The sequence below is a fragment of the Sporothrix schenckii genome (genome assembly GCF_000961545.1).
Source record: "Sporothrix schenckii 1099-18 chromosome Unknown Cont43, whole genome shotgun sequence".
Lineage (NCBI taxonomy): Eukaryota > Fungi > Ascomycota > Sordariomycetes > Ophiostomatales > Ophiostomataceae > Sporothrix > Sporothrix schenckii.
In genome coordinates this window covers 2,311,312-2,332,883 of record NW_015971144.1, presented here as the reverse complement: position 1 = coordinate 2,332,883, position 21,572 = coordinate 2,311,312, and the positions used below count along the sequence as shown (strand labels likewise).

Below are 21,572 nucleotides of genomic sequence, written 5' to 3'. Positions count from 1 at the left end.
TTCAGTATTCAGTCTTCGTATCTTTTTGTGAAATATGTATATAGTATATGTTTGCGTATTTGTACATGAATGGGCTGTGGACAACCTCGTTGAAATCGTAATTAGGTATAGTGACAAAGAAAAGAAAGAGTGCGTAAAAGGAGGAAAAGGAAGGGAAACAAAGAAAGCGGGAAAGGAGAAAAAATAAGAAAAAAGGAGAAAAAGAAGAAATGTCAGCCTAAAAGGCAGAAACACCCACAACTCCCACACGTATCCTACACTCGTCTACTTGCCACTGGCTCGAAAGGCTGACGGGTATCTAACTCCCATGTTGAATCACCAGACACGCATAGTTCTGGCCCGTCAGCCCGACAGTCGTTGTCATTGGGTATGATTGCCGCCCGGACCGCCAAACATGCGCACGTTCTGGAGCGGGATGTTGTTCCCGGGCGTGGCCGTGGCGGAGATACCGCTGCCGCCCGTGGACACGGTGCCGTTGTTGCTGCTGCTGCTCAGCTTCTCGTGGGCGCCAAAGGCCATGGCCATGCCGATGCCGTGCATGCCGCCCGAGTGCGCGTGGACAGCGCCGCCAGGACCACCGTGGACGCCGACGCCAGGGCCGCCGACGCCGCCGCCGCCCATGGCCGAGTGGCGGCCGTGGCCGTGGCCGTGGCCGTCGAGCGAATACAGCGAGCCGTTGTCGTTGTTGCCGTCGATTTCGTTGAGCACCTCGCGGGTCAGCTCGACATAGTCGTAGGCAAACTCGCCAATCTCCGAGTCGTCGATGCCCAGGATCTCGGCTTCCTCGCTGGCGCGCAGGCGGAGGCCCGGGATCATGTTCATGATGAACAGGATGAGGGAGGTGCCGACAAACGAGTAGGCACCGCCCGAGAAGCTGTCGGCGAGCTGGATGCCGAGCTGCACCCAGTGGTGGTTGACCCAGCCGCCCGCGATGACCTGGACGCCGTCGAGGTGGGCAATGTAGTCGGCGGCAAAGAAGCCGGTGCAGACGTTGCCGACGAGGCCGCCAATGGCGTGGACGGCAAAAATGTCGAGGGCGTCGTCGATGCGCAGCAAGAACTTGAGCTTAGTGGCGTAGTTGGCAAACGCGGCGCCCAGGATGCCGTACGGGATGGCCGCCCAGGCCGGCACATAGCCCGAGCCGGGCGTAATGGCCACGAGACCCGCCACGACGCCCGAGCAGAAGCCGACGGTCGACCACTTGCGCTCCAGCCGGTAGTCGAGGACGCACCAGGTGATGCCGCCGACGCAGGCGGCCAGGTTGGTGACGACGGCGGCCATGACGGCGCGCAGGTTGGCCGAGAGCGCCGAGCCCGCGTTGAAGCCGAACCAGCCGACCCACAAAAAGACGGTGCCAATGACAATGTGCGTCACGTTGTGCGGCCGGTAGTTGAGCTCGTGCGTGCCGTGGCCGCGGCGCTTGCCCAGCATCATCGAGTATGCCAGCGCGGCCGTGCCGCTGGCAATGTGCACGGGCGTGCCGCCCGCAAAGTCCAGGCCGCCCAGCCGGCTCGTCCAGCCCGACGGGTTCCATGTCCAGCAGGCAATCGGGTCGTAGATCACCGTGGCCCAGATAAACATAAAGAGGACGCACGGCAGCATGCGGCCGCGCTCGGCGACCGCGCCCGTGGCGAGGGCCACGGTGATGGCCGAGAACATGCCCTGGTAGACGGCAAACATGAGGTCCGGGATCCGCGACGAGCCGACGGACGGCCGCGCCAGCACGTCTTTGAAGCCAAAGTTGGCCAGGTCGCCGATAAAGGGCCCCGCCGTGTGCGAAAAGGTCAGCGAGTAGCCCCAGAAGAACCACTGGAACGTCGTGACGGCCGTGGCCATGACCGACAGCCAGATCAGCGAGAGCGCCGACTTGCGGCGTGCGAGGCCCGAATAGAAAAACCCGACGCCCGGGATCATCAGCAGCACCAGCGCCGTCGCCGTGATCATCCACGCAATGTCGCCCGTCTCGTACCAAATGTTGAGGTTGTCCGTAAGGGCGTCGCCGCCCGTCGATCCGGTGCCATTGTACGGCACTTTGAGCACGTACGGCAGGTCGTCGAGGTCGACGCCGTCGATGGTGGTCATGTTAGCGGTGGAGGGGTGTCGGAGGAGAAAAGTGGCAAGAAAAAAGAACAAGAAAAAGAAAAGAGGGACAATTGAAGAGCGGAGGCTGCCAGTTCTGAGGTGTAAAGATAACAACAGGATGTGAGATGGGAGTGGGATACGAGTGGGTATATACACGGATGAGCTTGGAGCGGAGGATGTGGATTGGCGTCAGGGAAGCTGGGGGACAAGGAGACGAAAAAATAAGGACCAAACGGCACAAAGGCAAAAAGTCGAAAAGGCAAACAAGGCACCTCTACGAGTATCAGCTGGTGTGATTTGTTGAGAGAAGGTCGTATGCAGACACGGGGTATCACAATACGACGGTTTGAGACACGGAAGAAAGAGCTGGGGGCTAGGAGAGAAAACGAAACAAAGCAGCAGGGCAGGGTATCGTTTACAATTCAAAAAGATGACGATAGACAACGGGAGAGCAAAGGTTCACGGTAATTTGAGTGTTTTGATCTGCTGGTACGTGCATACGCATTAAAGTGAAGAAAAGTGAAGTAAACGGAAATAAGTAAAGAAATAAAGAAATGACAGAATCAAATAAAAGACCAGAGACAGTCCATCACAAGATGAGAAGAGGAGATGAGTAAAGCATCGGCCAGTGTGATGTAGACTATGCCATACAGTACGCCGTAGAATATACCGCTGCTATTGTCACGGCTGCGGGCTGTGGTCTAGATTTGCAGTGGAACGCATGAGGCAAAATGCATCGACTTCAAAGTACATCGAATTCAAAGTACATCAAATTCAAAGTTCGGTGTATTGCACCGTACTTGTTCAGTGTACCAAAACACTGGAACAGGGGGGTGAAAAGGAAATCGACCAAGCAGAACCCCATGTACGTGGGAGCCGTCTGGCTCGATGATAAGGATACAGCGGAGAGTGGAGGTGGAGGAGAAGAGTGGGTGATAGGTGTGACCGATGCAGGTGGCATGAGTGGTGGGCGTGAGTGGAAAGATGCTGAACGTCCGTCCATTGGAGCTTATCTGCGCCTCCGTTGACACGAAAGAAAGGAAAAGAGAAAAGGAAAAGAAAACGACACGTCATAGTCTATGAATCAGGCGGATGTTACAACGTGCATTCAGGAGGCAACAACCCGGAAAAAGAAACCTAAACGGCAGGGAAATTCAAAATCTATGAGGAAAACAGAAGCAGGAGAAACAAGAAAGTACAAAAACTACACTTGACGGAGACAGCGACTCCAGGAAGGGAATATTACGAGAGGTAAGGCAAGTCGCCCAGGTTTGGCAAAACCATAGAAATAGGAGTACGAAATATTCGAATAGAGATAAATAAGATGCTGTCTTTTGTCGTCTTTTGTGCGAAAAGCCATCTCCGGTTCTTCCTTCGACGCAGGGCTTGTATTCGATATAAAAGTGGGTCCATCATATCAGCAAGACATATTTCATCGTGTCGAGACTCCAACTAAGAGGTAAGATATCACTTTGAGAGTCGAGTATCACTGATGCATTGGGTATCCCCTGCAAGTGGCCTCGGTGGCTTGCAAATGTATCTTAAGTGACGCTGCGAACCCCTGTCGGAACATGGACCCACAAATTGATAACACTAACAGCGTCGTGTAATAGATAAGGACGGCTGCGGCCCGCCATTGGCCAGCCCCGACGACATGCGGAGGAAGGAGCGCAGGACGGCCACCCGCGCACCACCAGAGAGAGTGGTCTCGAGGAAGGCGCATTCGAAGGGCATGGAGCCGCAAAACGGCCTGCATGGTGCTTTTGCCAACCGGGAAAGTGTAGGTGGGGGCACCCGCATTGGAGAAGGCACGACCAACAAAACAGCCAGACTAAGCGGTATTACACAGCACATATGCCTTCGACCAGGTACCGTTTCTGCTTCTATCTTTGTTTCTTTTTCCTGGATACCACCCTCCATCTTCTTTTCGGGGCCCTTTATTGTTTTGTCTTGCATGGAATTGTGCTCGGCCACACACCAAAAAAGGAGGCACAGAGGACCATCATCAGAGAAATGATTGTGCAGTGAATTAAGAAAATGAGAAGACTTTCAAAGCATATGATCCATAAACCAGTATCACTGAGACGTAAAATGACCATCGATCGAACCACGGTAGATACGGGCTACACTATGTGGCAGTAAGCAATCCATACCATGCTTTAAAGCCACCAACCACTGTGACTAAGACCAGACTCAAGGCTTGCTTTCTGTTAGTCTGTTCGCCTCGACCGTTCCAGTGCCATGGTAGGGACCAATAATTGCGACGCAGACGTCAAAGCACACTCAAAAAATAATACAAAAAATACAAGAATACAAGAAACGGGCAGCAGGTCACCGATAGGACCTGCATAAATGCTGGACAGTACCGCGTAATGGTGAAGGCGGTGCATGCTAAGTACGAAAAATATGGTTCAAAGGCAATATTATAATAATTATTAGCTTCCACAATTGATATGTTCTCGACACGACGATCGAGACGTCACCCGTCAAACGCCAATTTAGCTAGCTGTTGGTCTCAGATCGATGGGGGAAGACAAGAATGACAAAGGAAAGACAGAAATCACGCTATAAACAAGCCCTCTGAACAAGGATCAGGTACCGGCTGAACGTCAGTTGTATGAGGGTCTCATCTACCAGGGGATGAGTGGATGTTTGGGACAGCTTTTGTGAACTGGTCACCAACGGTCACTCAGTGCTAGGCCCAAGGACGGGAGAGCGGCGCCCAAGGGATGATTTCGTGGGTTATAACAGGTCGTTCGTTGTTCTCGAAGATCACTATCCACACTGAGAGATTTTGCCTGGCTACGGCTCGAGTAGTACGCATATGTAAGTGGACGTCAAACCCGTTCTTTCAGGCAAAGATCCTACTAATACCAAAGAATGAGACAAAACAGATGAGAGATGTGAGTACGAGAAGATACGATGAAATGATGATACGACGCGGAATGGTCAAAGTCATATGCCAAGAACAAGAGAGAATATCGCTTCACAGCTTCATTCAGCCTACTGCACACTTTCTGATGTTTGTCGCAATATTGGCAAAAAAGAGAAACAAGCCGAGTTTTACATTGGGGTTTTGACAAGTTCCATACAGGGCACATACAATTTAAATAATCAAACTGGGGCTCTGTCGAGAAACTTTGTTCTCTACTTCAGCCAGCATAATTTGAACAAGGGCACTCTCAGCAGACGGATTGGAAAGGTTACGTTCTTGATCGAGTATCAAATATCGCCAGTCCAAAAGCGTTTGTGTTTGCCTCGAAAGACAACATACAACATACATCGTACACCCCACATATATGCTCGACTCTGCACGCTGATGTTCTCTCTCATCTTCTTCTGGACAAGTCGACTCCATCCGCCCACCGCCGCCTCAACGGCTTCGCTACCAGCCTCGTTGCGTGATAGTCTCGTGTTCTACGTTCCCGTAGGAGGGCCATCTTTCGTAATTCCCTCGCTCGACAGCAGGTACTCTTCCAATTTCAGTCCCCGCGCACCCCCTGAGCCGCTGGTCATTCGCCAGCGTCAGCTCCCATTGGCACACAACACGCGGTTCGCGGCCCCACCCCACGCACGACCCGTCGTTCGTTTGTCCCCTTTTTCCCCATCGATCGCGGCGTCGCCGATGGCAGAAAGCTGCTGCAAGTGAACCGGCACAAACACCAACCCCGTGCATTCAGCGCACCGGCCCTCAAGTCTCCGATCTTGGATCCGCCTTGACTTGCCTGCTTTCATTCTTCCAGAAAGACGCGTAGAAAACGCTAAAAGGAAAAAAATAAGGGGGGTGCGGAATTGAATTGCTTGCATTTATTGCCAGTCCGTTCTTCAACCAAGAACAGATAGCGGTGAACTCTGTGTTCCCATAACAGAGTGGGCAAGGCAGGCAAGTTCTGTAGACACGTACTTTTGCTTCGACTTCACAGACGAAAGTAATAAATGGAACGGCAGTACTGTGAAACAAGGGATACCTCTTTACATCCGACTTTAGTTTGTTTAAAAGTTAAGATAAAAATATTAACAATAAAGTGTAAAAGCCAAACCGGCCGTCTCATCCATCTATTGGAAGGCGGCCTGGTGATGGATGTGTGTCTGTTTATACAAGTAAGAAGACGAGCAAAAAAAAAAGTACAGACCCAAACGCCCTCAGATTGGGTTGGACCTCCCCGACGAGGCACCCAATATATGCTGTGTAAAATATGCCAAGTTGTACAAGAAGAAAAAAGAGGCAGAAAGTGTCAGAAAGTCAAAACGTCGTAGTTCGTTACACGACACTGCTCACGCCACAGCATTAGGCAGTCGTCGTCCGGCTCAGCAGCTTGAACCGCTCCTCAAAGCCCTTGACCTTTTCGGTCTCGAGCAGCCGCTGCAGCCGCCGCGTCTCACGGCCGGCCGTCTCCAGGTCCTCCTGGAGCTGCATCACCTCAATCTGCGCCGTGTTCATACGGCCAACCACCTCCTGCATATCCGAGTCGGCCTTGGACAGCGCCGTCTCCAGCTCGCTGACGCGCGCCTTGAGCGTGGCCACCTGCGCCTGCTGCTCCTCGGCCGCTGCCGCCGCGGCGGCGGTGCCAGACGCACTCGCACCGCCACCGCTCATGACGCTGCCACGGCTGCTCGGCCGCGACGACGACGCCGCCGGTGGTGGCACCAGCTTGCCGTTCACCGAGAACATGGGCGACATGGGCGACTTGATGGCGCCGCCCAGGCTGCCCAGACCGCCGAGCTGCGTGGACGAGAGCATGCGCGGCGACGTGACGGGCGACCGGCTGGGCGACGACGCGCGGATGCCGCCCGAGGCGTCGCGCAGGCGCTGCAGCTGCGTGTTGTGCGCTTCCTTGAGCGCCGCGACCTGCTCCTCGTGGCGCGCCACGCGGTCCTCGGCGGCCGTCTGCGTCGCCACGAGCTGCTCCTCGAGGCTGCGCAGGCGCGCCTCCAGACCCGCGATGCGGCTCTTGTGCGCCTTCTGGTCGGCATCGCCGCGCGCCACCATCTGACTGAGGCGATCGCGCAGCGTGGCGTTGGTCTCGAGCTGTGTGCGCACCTGCTGCGCGAGCTCTTCGACCCGGCGCGCCGAGGCGTCCAGCTGGCCAGCAAGGCTGCGCTCGTTCTCAAGCATGGTCTTCTCCGAGCCGGCCGAGTCGGCCAGGCGTGTCAAGTGCGTGGCCACCTCGTCGCGTGCCGCATCGCGTTCGGCCATGGTGGACGAGAGCGACCGCTCGAGCCGCTGCAGCGCGAGGGTGGTCTTCTCGTCGGACGGGATCACCGAACCCAGCGCGCCGCTCGACGACTCCAAGGCACGGATGCGCTCCAGTGCGTCCGCGTACGACTTTTGCAGGTTCTTGTATGCAGTCTCGAGCGAGGCCGACGTCACGGGCCCGGCGCGGAGGCTGCCGATGCTGGTGGCTGCGGTGTCGTCGGTGTCGTAGACACTGGACGTGTTGGAGCCGCTGCGGCTGGAGCTGCTCGAGGGCAGGAGAATGTCGTGCTGCTGCAGCAGAGTCCGCAGGTGGGCAATCTCGTCCTCGGCACGGTCCAGGTCCATCTTGAGGCCACTCAGGCCCTTCTCCACCTGCCACTTCTGCTCGAGCGCCTCCTCGGCACGCCGCCGCAGGACGCTGACCTCGTCCCGCAGTCCTGCGACGTCGCGCTCGTAGCCGGCCTTCTTGGGCGAAGCCGTGAGCAGGCGCTGGCGCTCCAGCTCGAGGACGCGGATCTTCTTGTCGTTCTCGCGGTTCTGGAACTCCTGGCGCTCCAGCAGGCTCTTGAGGGCGCTGTGCAGAGCGTCACGCTGGGCCTCAACGTCCTTGAGACGCTCAGCCAATGCCTCACGGGATTCTGTCGTGGCATTGGCTGCTGTGGCGGACTTGGACGGCGGTCCGCCCGGCATGCCCTTGACGGTGTTGGACCTGGACAGGTTGGCGGAGCCCGATGCACCGGCATCGGCGCTGAAAGCGGCCGCCGAGCGCAGGCCTGAGTTCTCGTCCTTGAGACTTTGCAGCTCCTGCTGCATCTTGGTGGTCTCGTATATCTGGCGCGCGTGCTCCGCCGCCTGCGACTCGAGGCCCTCGACGCGGGCCCGCAGCTGCGGGACGACTTCGTCGCGGAGGTTGTCGCGCTCGTTGGAGGCGTTTTGCAGCTCCGACTTCATGGCCGACAGGAGATCCTCAAAGTTCTCCTTGACACCCCGCTCCTCGGAGAGGCGGCGGCGCAGGTCTTCGCACGTGCTTTCGAGTTGCTTGACGCGGCCGCTAGCGTCGTTGTTGTTGCGCATGTCCATATCCAGGCCCGATGCGCGCTCGCTGAGCTCCTTGATCTGTTGGTCGAGTCCCCGGCGGCGGGACCGCTCGTCGGTCAGCTTCTCGGTCAGCTCGAGGCGGATCTGGGCCTTTTCCTGCTCGGCGCGGCGCTGCACCTGAGCAATCTCTTCCTTGGCGGCATCGTAGTCGCCAAACTTGGAGGAAATGGCGCCCGAGTCGGAAAAGTAGTCGCTGGTGCGTTTGCTGCCGGTGGGTTGTGGGTTGTTGACTTCTGTTTGTAACCTGTCAACGAGGTCTTCGAGGTCCATCTCACGCCGGATGGACGCGGCCAGCTCGGCGCTGATGGCCTTGAGCTCGTCCTCCATCTCTTCGATGTGCCCAAACTGCTCTTGCTGCTGGGCCAGGGAGTGGGGGGACAGGGTGGAGGAGGAAGGTGATGCGGCAGTACGCGCCCCAGGGGTCAAGATGGGGGGTGTCTGCAGGTTCTGTAGGTAGTCCTCGTAGTATGCCGAAGACTCGACGCCGGTCTTGGTCGCGGCAGTATTCGTTTTTGCGGGGGCAATGATACCGAGCAAGTTTCTGTTCTTGTTGGTGTTTGTGTGGGTGCTGCCAAATGCGCTGAAGCCGTCCTGTGCTTGGGAAGGTGAGTTGGTTCCGGGTGTGGATAGCGTTGATGCATGGGTAAAGGTAGTGCTGGGCGGGGGCTGCAGCGAAGACGGGGACGGGGACGGCAGAGGCGAGTAGCTCTGGTCCGAGAATTCGGTGGTAGACGGCGACGCAGAAGGCCAGCCGAAGAAATTGCCAAGCTTGAAGGCAGAGCTGGGCGATTTGTTGTTAGGTTTCAGAGTATTGGGGCTGTCGACGTCGTTGACGTTATTGTTGGTGACAATGGTGGTGATGGTTTCACTGTTGCCGGTCTTCGGAGAGGTGTTGCTGTCGACGTTGACGACGGATGTGGAAATGGTTGGAAGGGCAATGGGGATGTTTTTGTCTTGCAGTTCTTCGTCGTCGTAGACCGAGTAGAGTGAATTTCGGTCGTCGGGTGACACTGATCTTTGTGCGTTGTCTTCTTTGTTGTCGTGGAATGTGGTGTGGTTGCTGTTGCCGTTGGGATTTGTGTTGCTGATGGAGCCGAGACGTAGATGTGGTGGGCTAGTCTTGCGTGTGAAGAGGGACATGGTAGAGTTGCGCTGTGTTATATCGTAGCTGGCCTCGCGGTCTTGCACGGGAGACTCGGACTCTTGCAGGGACTCTCTCTTAAAATCGCCGCTCTTTTTGCTGCTTTCACGCTCAGAAACCAACTGTTCCGTGCGGATGCGATCGCTGCTACCCAAGGTTACAGTGGTTGTAGTGGTTGACTCCTGTTCGCGTTGCGACGAAACAGTGGTTGGGCCTGTTTGAGGGGCTGCAGGGGTGGTGGCCGAGCTGTTTCGAGACGGCACGATTCCTGCAGCAGCACTCTGAAATCCAGTCTCAGAACCTTTGAATTCGCGGGATTCCTGGATTGCCCGGGATTCCTGAAAATCGGTACTTTGAGAGTCTAGAGCGACCGCAAAGGATCTACCAACCGGGTTAATGAAAGATGATTGGGAATAGGCATAAACGAGAGAAGAGAGACGGGAATGGAAACAAAGCAAGGTAAAATGATCATAGGTGCGATATAAGTCGCAATAACAAAGGCGGCCCAAAACGGGGGGAATGAAACAACATCAAAGCGTAGAGTGGGGGGGATGAGAGAGAAAAGGAAGGAGAGCAAGAAAACAGAAAAAAGGCAAGCAAATGTGAAAAATGTGAAAAATGTGAGAAATGTGAAAATGTGAGAAATGTGAGAAAATGTGAGAAAACAACCAGGAAGCATTTCACTCGTGCATGAAAAGAACGATAAAAAGAAAAACACTCACTGTTTGTTTCCGTCTTTGTCCTTGGCGCTCTCTTTGTCGTCCCGGAAGATATCTTCGTTCTCTTCAACAATGCCGTCTTCAACGTCTTGCTCGTGTTCGAGCTCAATGTTCCCAACGACGCCTTCAACTGTCTTGTCGGAAGACAAGGACGAGGACGAGACGTGCGAGTGCAGAGACGACTTTGAAAGCGACGATGGCGTCAACGAAGCGGGCGCAGCCGAAGCAGAGGAGCCAGCAGCAAAGAGCGCCGGGGTCTTGGGGAACTCGTAGAGCGTTGGGCTGTCGACAGAGCCGGAGCGGGTAAAGCGCTGGTCGGGGCGGGGTAAGAAGTCGTCTATGTCAATGTCGAGCGCGCTCTCCAGATCAAAGGCGAACTGGTGAGGATCAGGGTCCGGATGCGGCTGCGGCTGCGGTTGCGGCTGTTGTTGCGAGTCCTGCTCGTGGTAGGCGTTGTCGCCGTATTGGCTGTACTGGTCGTACTCGTCAAACAGGTCGAGACCGCTCTCGCTGTCGGGATGAGCCACAGGCTCAGACTCCGGCGTGAATTGCGGCGGGGGTCTCGAAGCAGTGCGGTCAACAATGGCCGGTAGAGACACCGAGTTGACCGACGAGTGGACAGATGAGCTGCTGGCGACTGGCTTCCGTCGGATGGGTGCGGCCGACGCGACAGAAACGCTTGTGCGAGCACTTGCGGTCGGTGTCGGTGAGTCCGAAGTCGGCTGTGCAGTAACGCCTGCGGCAGAATCGGACGCAAGGTTCTGGGGTCGCCTCTCGTTGATGGAGATGCTGTTGCCTCTGTTGCTGACGAAGTGGTCGTTGACGTCGGCAGTGCGCTGTGCCGTCTTCAGCGGCAAAGGCGAGGGGCGGGCAGAGGATCGACGGGACAAATCTAACTCCCGCGGCGCCGGCAGTGACAGGGGCGAAGAGAAGAGAGAAGAGAGAGAAGACGGGTCGGTGACGGAGGCGTCGACGTCGAGAGCGGATGAAGGAGTGTCACCGATGGAGTTGGATGACGAGGAGGGGGACAGGGCGGGCGTGTGCTGGGAGGACGCTGGATAGATGGACGAGAAGTTGGAGGAAGCCGACACAAGGGAGGAGGCCGATTCCGACGTTGAGAAAGGGATGGGTGCCGGGAAGGGAGAAGGGGACGTGGACGAAACTAGCGAGGGAGAAGGAGAGGGGAGGGGGGAGAGAGGGAGAGAAGCAGAGGCAGCGGTAGATGGTCCGTGGCCGTTGTAGTTGCTGCGAACTGGAAAGAGAAGATCGGTCCTCCTTCCGGAGGACGTATCGAGCGACATGATGGGGGCCGTGATGGTTTTGTATGGCGCTCGCATATATTATTGTGGTAGTATGAGATTGTGCCAAGTGAGGGGGGGTGTGACGAAGGAGAGAACGATATCTGCCGCTCGCTCGTTCGGCCGTCTGTCTCTCAGAGTCACAGGGCTGCCGGTGCGGCGTTTGTTGTTGGACGCTGCTGGCCTATCGTGGTGGTGGGATACGACGATGTACCTGACAGCGTAACCGTGTACGGCGTGGTACGGCGTATCAACGGAAGACGAGAGGAGGGAGAGAGATGACGGACAGGGGTGGTGCGTATTCAGGCGGCCAAGAAGGTCACGCACATTGTCAATGTAGCTTCGAGGGGGGGTAGCAGCGGAGGAAACTCTCCAAAAGAGTGTAGCACACAGACACACAGAAAAGAGAGGAGAGGAAGGGGACGACGGAGACAGGAAGCAACCAGGAAGCGATCACGAAAGGCAGCTCGTGAAAGGGAGCTGAGAGAGATTGCATGGACAGAAAAGGGGAAAAGCGCTGCCAATCAATTTGGGGAAATTGGGCCTGGCCGAGTTGAGAATGATTCGACATGAGCCGATGAGCAGATGAGCAGATGAGCAGATGAGCAGCGTGGGATAGTGCGAAAGGAGGAGCCACATGGAACGGATAGGCGAAAAGAAACGAGGGAGGAGGCAACAGGGAGAGGAAAAAGGGAGAAAAAAGAGTCGACATGGACAAAGTCGAGAAATCGAGCAGCACAAAAAAGATACAGAACATGCGACGACAACAAAGACAACCGTTCGCATTGACAAAATACAAAATACAGACGTCGTCGACAAAGCTGCTCGACAAAGCTAAGAAGCCTCGAGGATTCCATTGGGCGACGCGTCATGAACCGTGCGAATCGCGCGCGGCAGCACTATTGTATGAAAACAGACCTCAAAAGACCAGACGAAAGTACTTCTGGGTCTGTATTTTGTTTGTTTGCCGTGCAGTTGTGGAGCATCGCGGTCTCTCTTTGGACATTTTGCATTTTCATCTGCTGTGGCAAATCCTGTTTGCTGCTCTATTTTCGGTCTATTCTTGCTGGTGCATATGCCTGCATGCACAGGGGTTCGGACGGCCCGTTGGGAGACGAATAAGCAAATAAATGACCCCCCAAAAGAGAGGTCGAGGATGTTGACGAGTCGACCGGCAAGCTGGCGATAGTTTGGAGGGCCGTTGGAGCGACGAGGAGATGTGGGCAAGCGGCAAAAGTGGAAGAAGAGGACAAGTGGATGGTTGCCCCTGGCGCTACTCGACGAGGTGCACGTTGTGAAGCTCACGCTCGCAACTTCCTCGGACGCGCAGGAAGCCTCGAATGGAAAGAACAGCGACCGAAGAAAGCAGGAGCAGGTCGTGTTTCCTGCTTGGTTCCTGCCTTGGTTCCTGACCGTTCCTGACCGTTCCTGACGGTCCAGTAGCTCCTGCCCAATCAGCACGCGCTGGCGGCGTGGAGAATGGCCAGGGACAGTCCCTGTCGCGCCTTCCATCCCTGCTCGTATCTTAGCGCCGCACCGTTGGCTGCACAAAGCACTTTTGTACCTGTCACCGCGTTGTTGTATGGGCAAACTACTTTGCCAGTGGGGACTGTCGGAGGTCTCATTTCGCGACTTTCTTAATTTGGCAGTTCACCCTTTCCCTTTTGGGAGCTGCGAGAGCACACGGGAAATTGCACTGCAGCAAGCAAAAGAGCCGCTGGTGGAAGTTGCGATGCTCGCAGCCATTGGCAGCCACTTCGACTTGAAATGCGATCAACATCGTGCATGCAAAATGGTCGACATCGTCATCCCCCATTTGTTACTAGCCCAGGAACAAGCCTCTTTTCTTGATTACACAGTACATTCGTACATGTGCACAAGATATTCTCCAGCACAATTGCCGGCGCATCCGGCCTATGCAAACAAAGTTCCATGCATGCTGCTTATGCACGACGCCGTGCATCTGCAGAATGCACTGTATCCCTTGCTGGTGATAAAGAAGAGGCGGTCGACTCACCCTCAACGCTGTCGAACATCCCTTTCTTCAGCGCCACATATATTACCGGAAAAGCGCTTCTCTGCCCCACGACCTCCTCTCTCTTCAGATGGTTGAGTGAGAGGGTCTGACACTACTGTGTAAGGGCGGCCCAACCTCGTGCGCTATCTCTAAAGTGCTCGCAGCAGTCGATGCGGAGGAGACAGGGAAGCTGCCTCTCCATCCCAGTGTCATGGCCTGTTTGTTCTTGTGCACCTCCCTGTCCCCTGGTCTGCTGGCGATACGACACTATCCCCTCGCCGTACAGCCTGGAGCGGTCTTTGCCTTTTTTTTCCACTTGTTCGCTTTGCCCCCTTTCCCTGTTCTTCTTTATTTCTGGGTCTGCTGCGTAGTTTGTGTCCCTGGCTGTGGTCCCTTTTGCTGTCTCTTTTCTTACCGAGTTCTCAAGTTGGTGGAGTTGCGACTCCGTGTGGAGGCAGTGTGAGGCGGTAAGAGGAGACAGATGTGGCGGTCAAAGTGGGCTACAGACTGATTACATCGTATTGCAGAGTACAGGGGGCTTGCGGGTCCAGTTCATTGTGGGTTGGCCATGTCTTGACAAAAGAGTCCGTGGTCCGTGGCAAGTGGTCTGTGAGGGACCCTGGGCCGATGTGGTCTGGCCAGCCACCTCGAGCTCTCGTCCAGTACTCTCGTCCAGTGCTTTATGATGTGCAGATGTTCATGTAAACCAAGCGTAACGCCCTGTGGCTGCCGGCGGCTCTTTGTCATCCTGATGGGCCCTTTCGTAAGTCGTACAACAAAAGTGCTGGCCTTGGCTTTAATGTCATGTTACGTGGACAAAGGTCCTTGTCAGTATCTTGCAGTTTGCATAGAATAGCTATATTACGCTTATTCTTAGTCCACTGTCGCCGTCAAATTATCTGTCATGCACGGCGATTTGTAGGCCGTAGCCGTGCAAACAAAAATAATAATAATTAATTAATTAAAAAAAGAATGAAAGAAAGAGAGAGAGTATTTTTACACAGTTTAGTAGTGCCATTTACATCAACGTCCAATACCAGGTCCTCTCATTGAGACAGACTCATCTCACTACTCCTGGTACCATCTTGCTGTCCGCTTCAAAAATAAACTGTCGATAACTTTCTTTGTTACAGAGTCATATTCCCTGATTGAAAATCACGAACCCGCCCGTGCCCAAGACGACCAAAAAAAAGACTCTTACGGTCCCGCGGCGATCAGGGAGAACACGAAAGCTTGCGCTCTGGGTTTGGGTAGGTGGTGGAATGCAAAATATGGACACAGAGGTCAGACACTTTCGCCAGGCCACACTCCAGTCATTGGGAAATGGCCGCAGTTCCTCATTGCCCATCTGACAATCCCATCCACGTATTCTGTATTACATCCCACATACTCCGTACGAAGAATATGGTTAAATGGCAAAGGGTCCAGCAACATACCAGCGTTGAGCTAGAGTGACACTCTCAGGGTCCATGCCGACGTGCTTCCAAGTCATCGGCATGCCAGATAGCATTAGTTTAGTCGTATTGATCTGGTTTTGATACGCAAAACGATATCCGAAGGAAAAGCGATGTGTTGTGCCCGTGGAACCGGGAACTCTTTCATTCAAAGGCTCACATTGTCGACACATGTCTGGCATGTTCGTTGGCGGTACAAAATATGCTGGACGCGGGTGTGGCGTCTGGCCCGTCGAATTGCTGTCTCGGGTAGGGCGCTAGGCCTCATACGCGGGGTGTGGTCCCCTCATTTTTCACACTACCGTTATTCACTTCGTCTTCATTCCTCTCTTAACGGACCCTTTAATATCTGCAGCATGGCAGGTTAAAGGTTTTTCTGTCTTCGTGTGGACACTGGACGTGTAAATTTTGCCGTTGACGATTGGCAGCGAGAAATTGAAAATGCCACGGCCGCTCTGCCTTTTGTTATGTCTCCGGCGTTGTGATAATCATCGATGCGGCGCGAAGGAAGCAATGTTATCCACACATACAATTTTGCAGCCGTGTGAACAAAAACCAAATGTATCACCACAGCTGGTGGTACGAAGGGGTGAAGATATCATACGTATTGAGACCTTACAACATCGATGGAGGTAAGCACAGGTGGAGGGCTGTTAGGAAACAAACAGTGAAGATAAAAGTAGAAAATATTTAAATAAATGAAAACATGCCTTTGTTATTATTAATTCTTTTAAAATTATCCAACTTAATTTAATATCAGCGGGAGAACATAGAAATATACGATAACTGCATATGCATATTTAAAACCACACACAGCCTTGTAGAAATTTGAAGAAACGCAGATGCACGGCCTACTTTCATCGGTCTGATGGCTGCCTTAAAAGTGATCATTCTGGAGTAGTTTGTGAATGTGTGGCGCCCATTGTATTTCTGTCTCAGATGCAGATGAGGGGATGCGGGCGCATGACTTGGAGGTTTTGAGTTCATGATTCAGCTCTCATGTGACTCCCGTTGGAGAACACGCGTTATCAACAGTCGATGCATGGCAGGCAAGGTAAACGACTGCCCATCACAAAATAACTCTGTAACAAAAACGAAACCATTGGCCAGGCCGATTTGGGTTCGTTTTCTATTATTTTATTTTATTCGCAACGCGTCGAAAATAAAGACATACTGGAAACAGGCGCCATTTGCGATATCGCCACCCTCATGGCTTCTGCTTGGGCACGAGACCCCATTTATGGCCAACCGGCACAGACACAGCCTTGTCGCCTGGTGATTTCCTGGTGATGTCGCTTGTCTTAATGCCGATCGCCGGTTGGGTGCCTGTCGTTGCTCGATCGAATCACGAGGCCGCCTGCTGTCTTTGTAGCCTTGCCGCAGCAAGTTCTTTTGTCGCCCAATCTTTGTGCCACACCTACTTTACCTATTTTTACCTATTTGCACCGATTTACCTTTTGGCTTTGACCATGCAACTGCCATGTCCCGTTCTGATTGTTTCAGTCTACACTTCCACAATTTGCCTCCTTCCGTGTCTCAAACGGACCACATGGCCCAACATCGACATCCTGATGTTGGCGCGCAGCCACACGACTGGCTCCCAAACGGCCTCATTGAGCCTCACAAGAGCTTAAATAGCTGCAAAGGCGCACTCACGCGCTACGGTCACCTTTGAGACTGGCCTCACGCCTGTTTGCTTTCTGACCACGGGGAGCAAATGAAAATAGAATCAAAGTTCCGTATATAGTTCCGTATATATAGCAAGACAGAGATATCATAGCATCGTAAAAGTTGGTAAACCAAATGTACAGCACCCAAAACCGAACCTATTCAAATAAACCTGAGTTTGACCGTCTTAACACGCAGAGTAAGAAAGACAAAAAAGAACAAAAAAAAACACACACAAAAGAACAAATCATCACGACACCATCGGCTGGAGGACCACCAGCAAAAATACATCGTCATGAACGGCTCCGACAGTTCCCTCCAACCCACACCGCCCTTTTCTATCAACATCCTCTGGCCGACCAGCGCTGATGGAGATGCAAACTCTGGGTTGCTCCCCTCACGCAAGGCGTCCCCACGATCGCCGCCACCGCCGCCGCCGCCGCTCGAATCGTACCTGCCCGGCGTCTACCGCGACGAGAGCCTTCCCCAGCTGTCCACCCCGTCCTTGACCGCCGCCTACCTCGTGACCGAACTCGGCCTCGGCCGCCTCGATGGGTTCAGCCACCACTGGTTCTGGCTGCTCGGCTCGCCCGCCCTGCCGCGGCCCCTGCACGACTGTGTCCACCGGGGCCGCACAATCTGCGTGACAGAGCGGATGGACCGCCACCTGGGTCTGGGCCTGGGCAGCGACGGCGGCCGCGGCGGCGGTGGCGGCAAGCGAGACCTGCTGTACCTCAAGCCGCTGCCGCGTTTCCTGCTGGACACCCGCTTTTGGGAGCAGGTGCTGGCGTGCGAGTGCAAGCGGGACGACACGGTTGTCGTCATGTCCGGGCGGCGGTCGTGGATCAGCCGGCGAAGCGGCAGCAACAGCAATGGCAGCGCACAGTCGTCCCCCCCTGGCAGTCTGCGCTCCCAGTCACAGATGCAGCCGCATCCACAGTCCCAGTCACAGCAACAGCGAGAGCAACAGCGGCAGCAACGGGCGCAATCAGAAAAGACAGTCACGTCCTCTGCGTCGGCTGCCTCTACCTCCTCTTCAGCATCGTCCACCTGCGAGAAGCGCCACCTCTGGGACTGTGCCCTCGGCTTCCTGTACTCGTATGCCGCGCTCGTTGCCCACGAGAGTGACTTCCGCATTGCACAGGAACACGGGCTGTTGCCAGCCGAGGTCACCTGGCACAGCTGGCGCCTCCTCACGCGGCAGGTCGTCACGTCGCCCGACGTCGTGGCCCATCGCTTCCACCAGCGGTTCTTGTACGGCGAGATGATGCTGCACCGCCTGCGCGAGATCAGCCAGCTGAAGCGCGGCGGGCTGGTGCCTGTGCTGATTGGGCGGCTGGACCGCTTTGCGCGTTTCTTCCAGGGAAATGTGCGCTGGTTGGCCTCCCTCATGGCCTACATTGCCATTGTATTGAGCTCCCTGCAGGCGGGGTTGACGACAGACAGACTCGCGGCGAGCTCTGCCTTCCAGTCCTTTGCGTCCGGCTTCACCATGTTTTCGCTCATCGCGCCACTGTCCATCCTGCTCGCGTTCGGTGGCTACTTTGGCCTGTCTCTCGTCTACCACGTCGGCGTCCATCTGGTGACGAGCCACCTCTATGTTGGCACGGCTCGTCAGGCCATGATCGTTGACGGTGTCAACGCCTTCCAGCACCACTGGGGTGACTCGAAGAGCGAGGTGTAGACTGAAAAGGGCATAGAATGGGTGTTATGAGTGGAGCCGGCCGACTTGCATCCCGCACAACAGTCTACAGTCCGCCATATGCCATCAATGGCCCATTGAACCCCATCAAGGCCGATGCCTCGTCGGGGCCTGTGACGCTGTCGGCTGCCCAAAGCAGGTACCTGCGCCCGGTCACGACGATCTGCTCGACGTCGTTGGTCGCATCGACTACCTGGGAGAGCAAGTCGCCGTCTGACCGCAGGCCACGGAAGCATGAAAAGAAGATGGCCACGTTCAGGAACTCCTCAAAATGGGCGACGGACCGGTACGACCGGTCACGCATGATCTCGTAGCTGTGGCGGACCGTGGTCATGGTTGACGCTTCCTCTTGGGGGCTCCCAAGAAGAGGGCCCTGACCCTGGCAATGGATACCCCGCAGAACGAGCACCATGTATAGCAAAGCCGCTCTAAAATCGTCGTGGCAGAGATCGAGCAGCCACCCAGTGTTGCACGCTGCTGCTGTTGGCATTTCAGCTGTCGTGGATATTGGCAGTCCAGCAACAGTCGTTATGTCGCTACCACACCCGAACATGGCTGGCGAGGATCGTCCCGAAAGTGGGATGGGCAGCTGCTGCAGTAGGCGATGCTGTTCTTGCTGTTGCTGTTGCTGTTGCTGTTGCTGTTGCTGTTGCTGTTGCTGTTGCTGTTGCTGTTGCTGTTGCTGTTGCTGTTGCTGTTGCTGTTGCTTGTTGCTGTTGGTGTTGTTGGTGTTGTTGTTGTTGTTGTTGTTGTTGTTGTTGTTGCTGCTGCTGCTGCTGCTGCTGTTGAATCATTATCTCTGCGGCGGTGGGTTTGATTAGTCCCATCATATGGTCACCGCCAGCTGGCAGGTGCAACAAGGACAAGTATGGTGAATCCACACTTGCCACTGTGGCCGTTGCTGTTGCTGATGTCGTGAGATTTGTGCAGGTGCTCGGGCAGCGATTGGCATTCGCGGTTATCGGTGCAGCCCATACTCCGTGGGTGTTGAGCAAGGCAACCGAGATTTCGACAACAGCAGCCTTCGAAAGTTCATGCAGAGAGGACAGCTCTGCCGATTCTCGACTTGGAATCCTCTCATTCGGTCGTACCAGGGACTGACAGAACGAGCCGTGGTGTAGTGCAAGCAAGGCGCGATTGGCCAGTGCCTCAAGATGCTGGTATTGGACTTTTGCTCGCTGCATTTGGCCGGCTGAAGTGATTGGGTCGAACGTCTCCACGCCCAGCTGCTGCCAGCCAACGCTGGCGCTGGTTTCCATTGCATGCGGACCTACTGCTGGGCCAGGAAGAAGGGCCGCTTTGGCCTCGGCCAGAAGCTTGCGAGTGCGTGCATGCCATAATTTGATTCGAGAGTATCCCGGGCTGGGCGTGGTGGGTGAGTTGGCTGAGTTTACCATTGCGACAAGCAGCGGCATGAAGGCTGCTAGTTTGTGCTGGTAGAGACCATCGGGGTCACCATGAAAGCCGTCGGTTCTGGCGCTTGTGGGCATTGTGTGTGTAGCTTGGAAGCCATAGTCGTTCGATGGAATTGATCTCAAATACGAGTACCCAGACCCTTCCTTCGTACCAATATGGGTGCAACTTGACCCTTCGTAGATAGCACTGCAGTCGCTTCTACTGCACGGTACGTTTGAGATCGGTAGAGGCCGTAGCAGTTCAGTGTCATAGTCTCCCGGTTTCTGCATTGTGATCATACCGGCTCGGAGAGCTGTCTTGAGGTCAAGAAGCTGGACCGTGACCCATATCCGACGCTTCGTTTCTGCTTCGACACTGTCTGCTGCTGTAGGCTTGCCCGCGTCTGGGTGATCTGACCTGCGAAACGCTTGTATCCCAGTCTTCGTTGAGCGGTGTAGAAGCAGAGATCTGGCTGTGCTCATTGTGAATGCCATGAGAGATACAAGAGGCGAGTAGCCGTTCGTGCAAGACGGTATGCCGTCGCTACTCTCTCTGGTAGCACTGTCGCGCCCGATGTCTCCATTGTTTCCACTGGTGCTGCCACCACTGGCCTGTGCTTCGACCAACTTAGCCAGAAGCATCATGCAGAGCGTGCGAACGGTACAGAGGGTTGGCGCCACCATATAGGACGAGCGGCCAAATGAGGCCTGGGCTGCGTTCAGAAAGATGTTTGACCATTCCGTGGAAGACTGGCCCGAGCCACTGAAGAGAGAGTCAGGCAAGGATTCGGCACCGAGTGCGAGAATCATGCAAAGCTGGGCAAGCCATTCGTCGGACACCTCGGAGCGCGCATTGTAAAACTGCTGGACCTCGTACCGCAGCTGTGCCGGGTGGAAAAGGCAATGAGTGGCCCCGAATGAGCCGAGATAATTGTTTACGAGCGTATCGACAACATCGTCAGATGGCAGAGAGCCGAGAATCTGGCCCTTGATAGCCGGGCTTGTGTTGCTAAAAGGGAAATTGACGTTGTCGTCGAGACAGGGAAACAGGTATTTGAGGCTCTTGATTTGGCAGTACCTCTGTTGCCACTGTAAATCTGTACCAAACAGATATGGGAGGGCCTCTGAGAACTAAGTGTGTTAGATGAGAACAGCCTTGCTGCCACGGCGACAAGACAAAAGCTGGCAATGTGCTGGGCGGTTTGCCTCACCTCGCATGCAATTCGGCTCCAGTGTGACACGCCATTCAATGGCCTGGAACCCCTGCTGTTGTTGCTTTGGATCACCCTGAAATCTGTCTGTCCGTATGTCTCGCCGTTTGAGTCCGTATACGCTGTCGTTTGCTTTGGGTTGGTTGGGCTCGGAGGCAACGGGGAAGGCGACCGAGATGGAGACGATGAAGGACAAGGCGTCAAAGATGACAGGTGCGACGATACCGAAGACACAGAGAGAGATGGACTGGACACTCGTTTTACATGCAGCTTGGTAGGCTCGGTGATATCCTTGGGGACTTTGTGACGATCGACAACCTTTCGATCTTGTCCCCTTTTCGAGCGGCTCGCAGCATGCGATGGCGGTGGCATGTACGAGCATTCGTCTGCCATTTCGGCCGCCGTACACCGAGAGCACGGAAGCAGCTTGTCACATTTCAGCTTCCGGCGATGGCAGGGAATGCAGACGAAGACGCGCCGGTTGCGTTTTTGGGCCTTGACGATGTGCCCGGATGCCGGATTGTGTGGGTCAGAGATGGAAAAGGTGGAGAAAAAACCGGGTGGGATGTCTGATGAGTCGACGGAAGTCAT

General features: G+C 55.0%; 5 protein-coding genes across 5 annotated transcripts; 2 read left to right on the top strand and 3 right to left on the bottom strand.

The window, feature by feature from the left end:
* Nucleotides 1–360: 360 nt before the first annotated feature.
* SPSK_02405 (ammonium transporter) lies at nt 361–2,082 on the bottom strand (the record flags this gene model as incomplete). The annotated part of the gene is made up of 1 exon (XM_016729277.1): nt 361–2,082. The coding sequence occupies one exon, from the start codon at nt 2,080–2,082 to the stop codon at nt 361–363; it is 1,722 nt and encodes a 573-aa protein (XP_016589478.1).
* Nucleotides 2,083–6,370: 4,288 nt separating this feature from the next.
* Nucleotides 6,371–11,574, bottom strand: SPSK_02140 (intracellular protein transport-like protein; the record flags this gene model as incomplete). Its single annotated transcript, XM_016729017.1, has 2 exons — nt 6,371–9,899; nt 10,241–11,574. 2 exons carry the CDS (start codon nt 11,572–11,574, stop codon nt 6,371–6,373), a joined length of 4,863 nt encoding a protein of 1,620 aa, XP_016589477.1.
* Nucleotides 11,575–16,969: 5,395 nt separating this feature from the next.
* Nucleotides 16,970–18,358, top strand: SPSK_02510 (uncharacterized protein; the record flags this gene model as incomplete). The annotated part of the gene is made up of 1 exon (XM_016729379.1): nt 16,970–18,358. One exon carries the CDS (start codon nt 16,970–16,972, stop codon nt 18,356–18,358), a length of 1,389 nt encoding a protein of 462 aa, XP_016589476.1.
* A 17-nt stretch (nt 18,359–18,375) lies between these two features.
* On the top strand, nt 18,376–18,690 carry SPSK_02857 (uncharacterized protein; the record flags this gene model as incomplete). Its single annotated transcript, XM_016729719.1, has 1 exon — nt 18,376–18,690. The coding sequence occupies one exon, from the start codon at nt 18,376–18,378 to the stop codon at nt 18,688–18,690; it is 315 nt and encodes a 104-aa protein (XP_016589475.1).
* A 222-nt stretch (nt 18,691–18,912) lies between these two features.
* Nucleotides 18,913–21,572, bottom strand: SPSK_02234 (uncharacterized protein; the record flags this gene model as incomplete). The annotated part of the gene is made up of 3 exons (XM_016729107.1): nt 18,913–20,894; nt 20,982–21,228; nt 21,282–21,572. The coding sequence occupies 3 exons, from the start codon at nt 21,570–21,572 to the stop codon at nt 18,913–18,915; spliced, it is 2,520 nt and encodes an 839-aa protein (XP_016589474.1).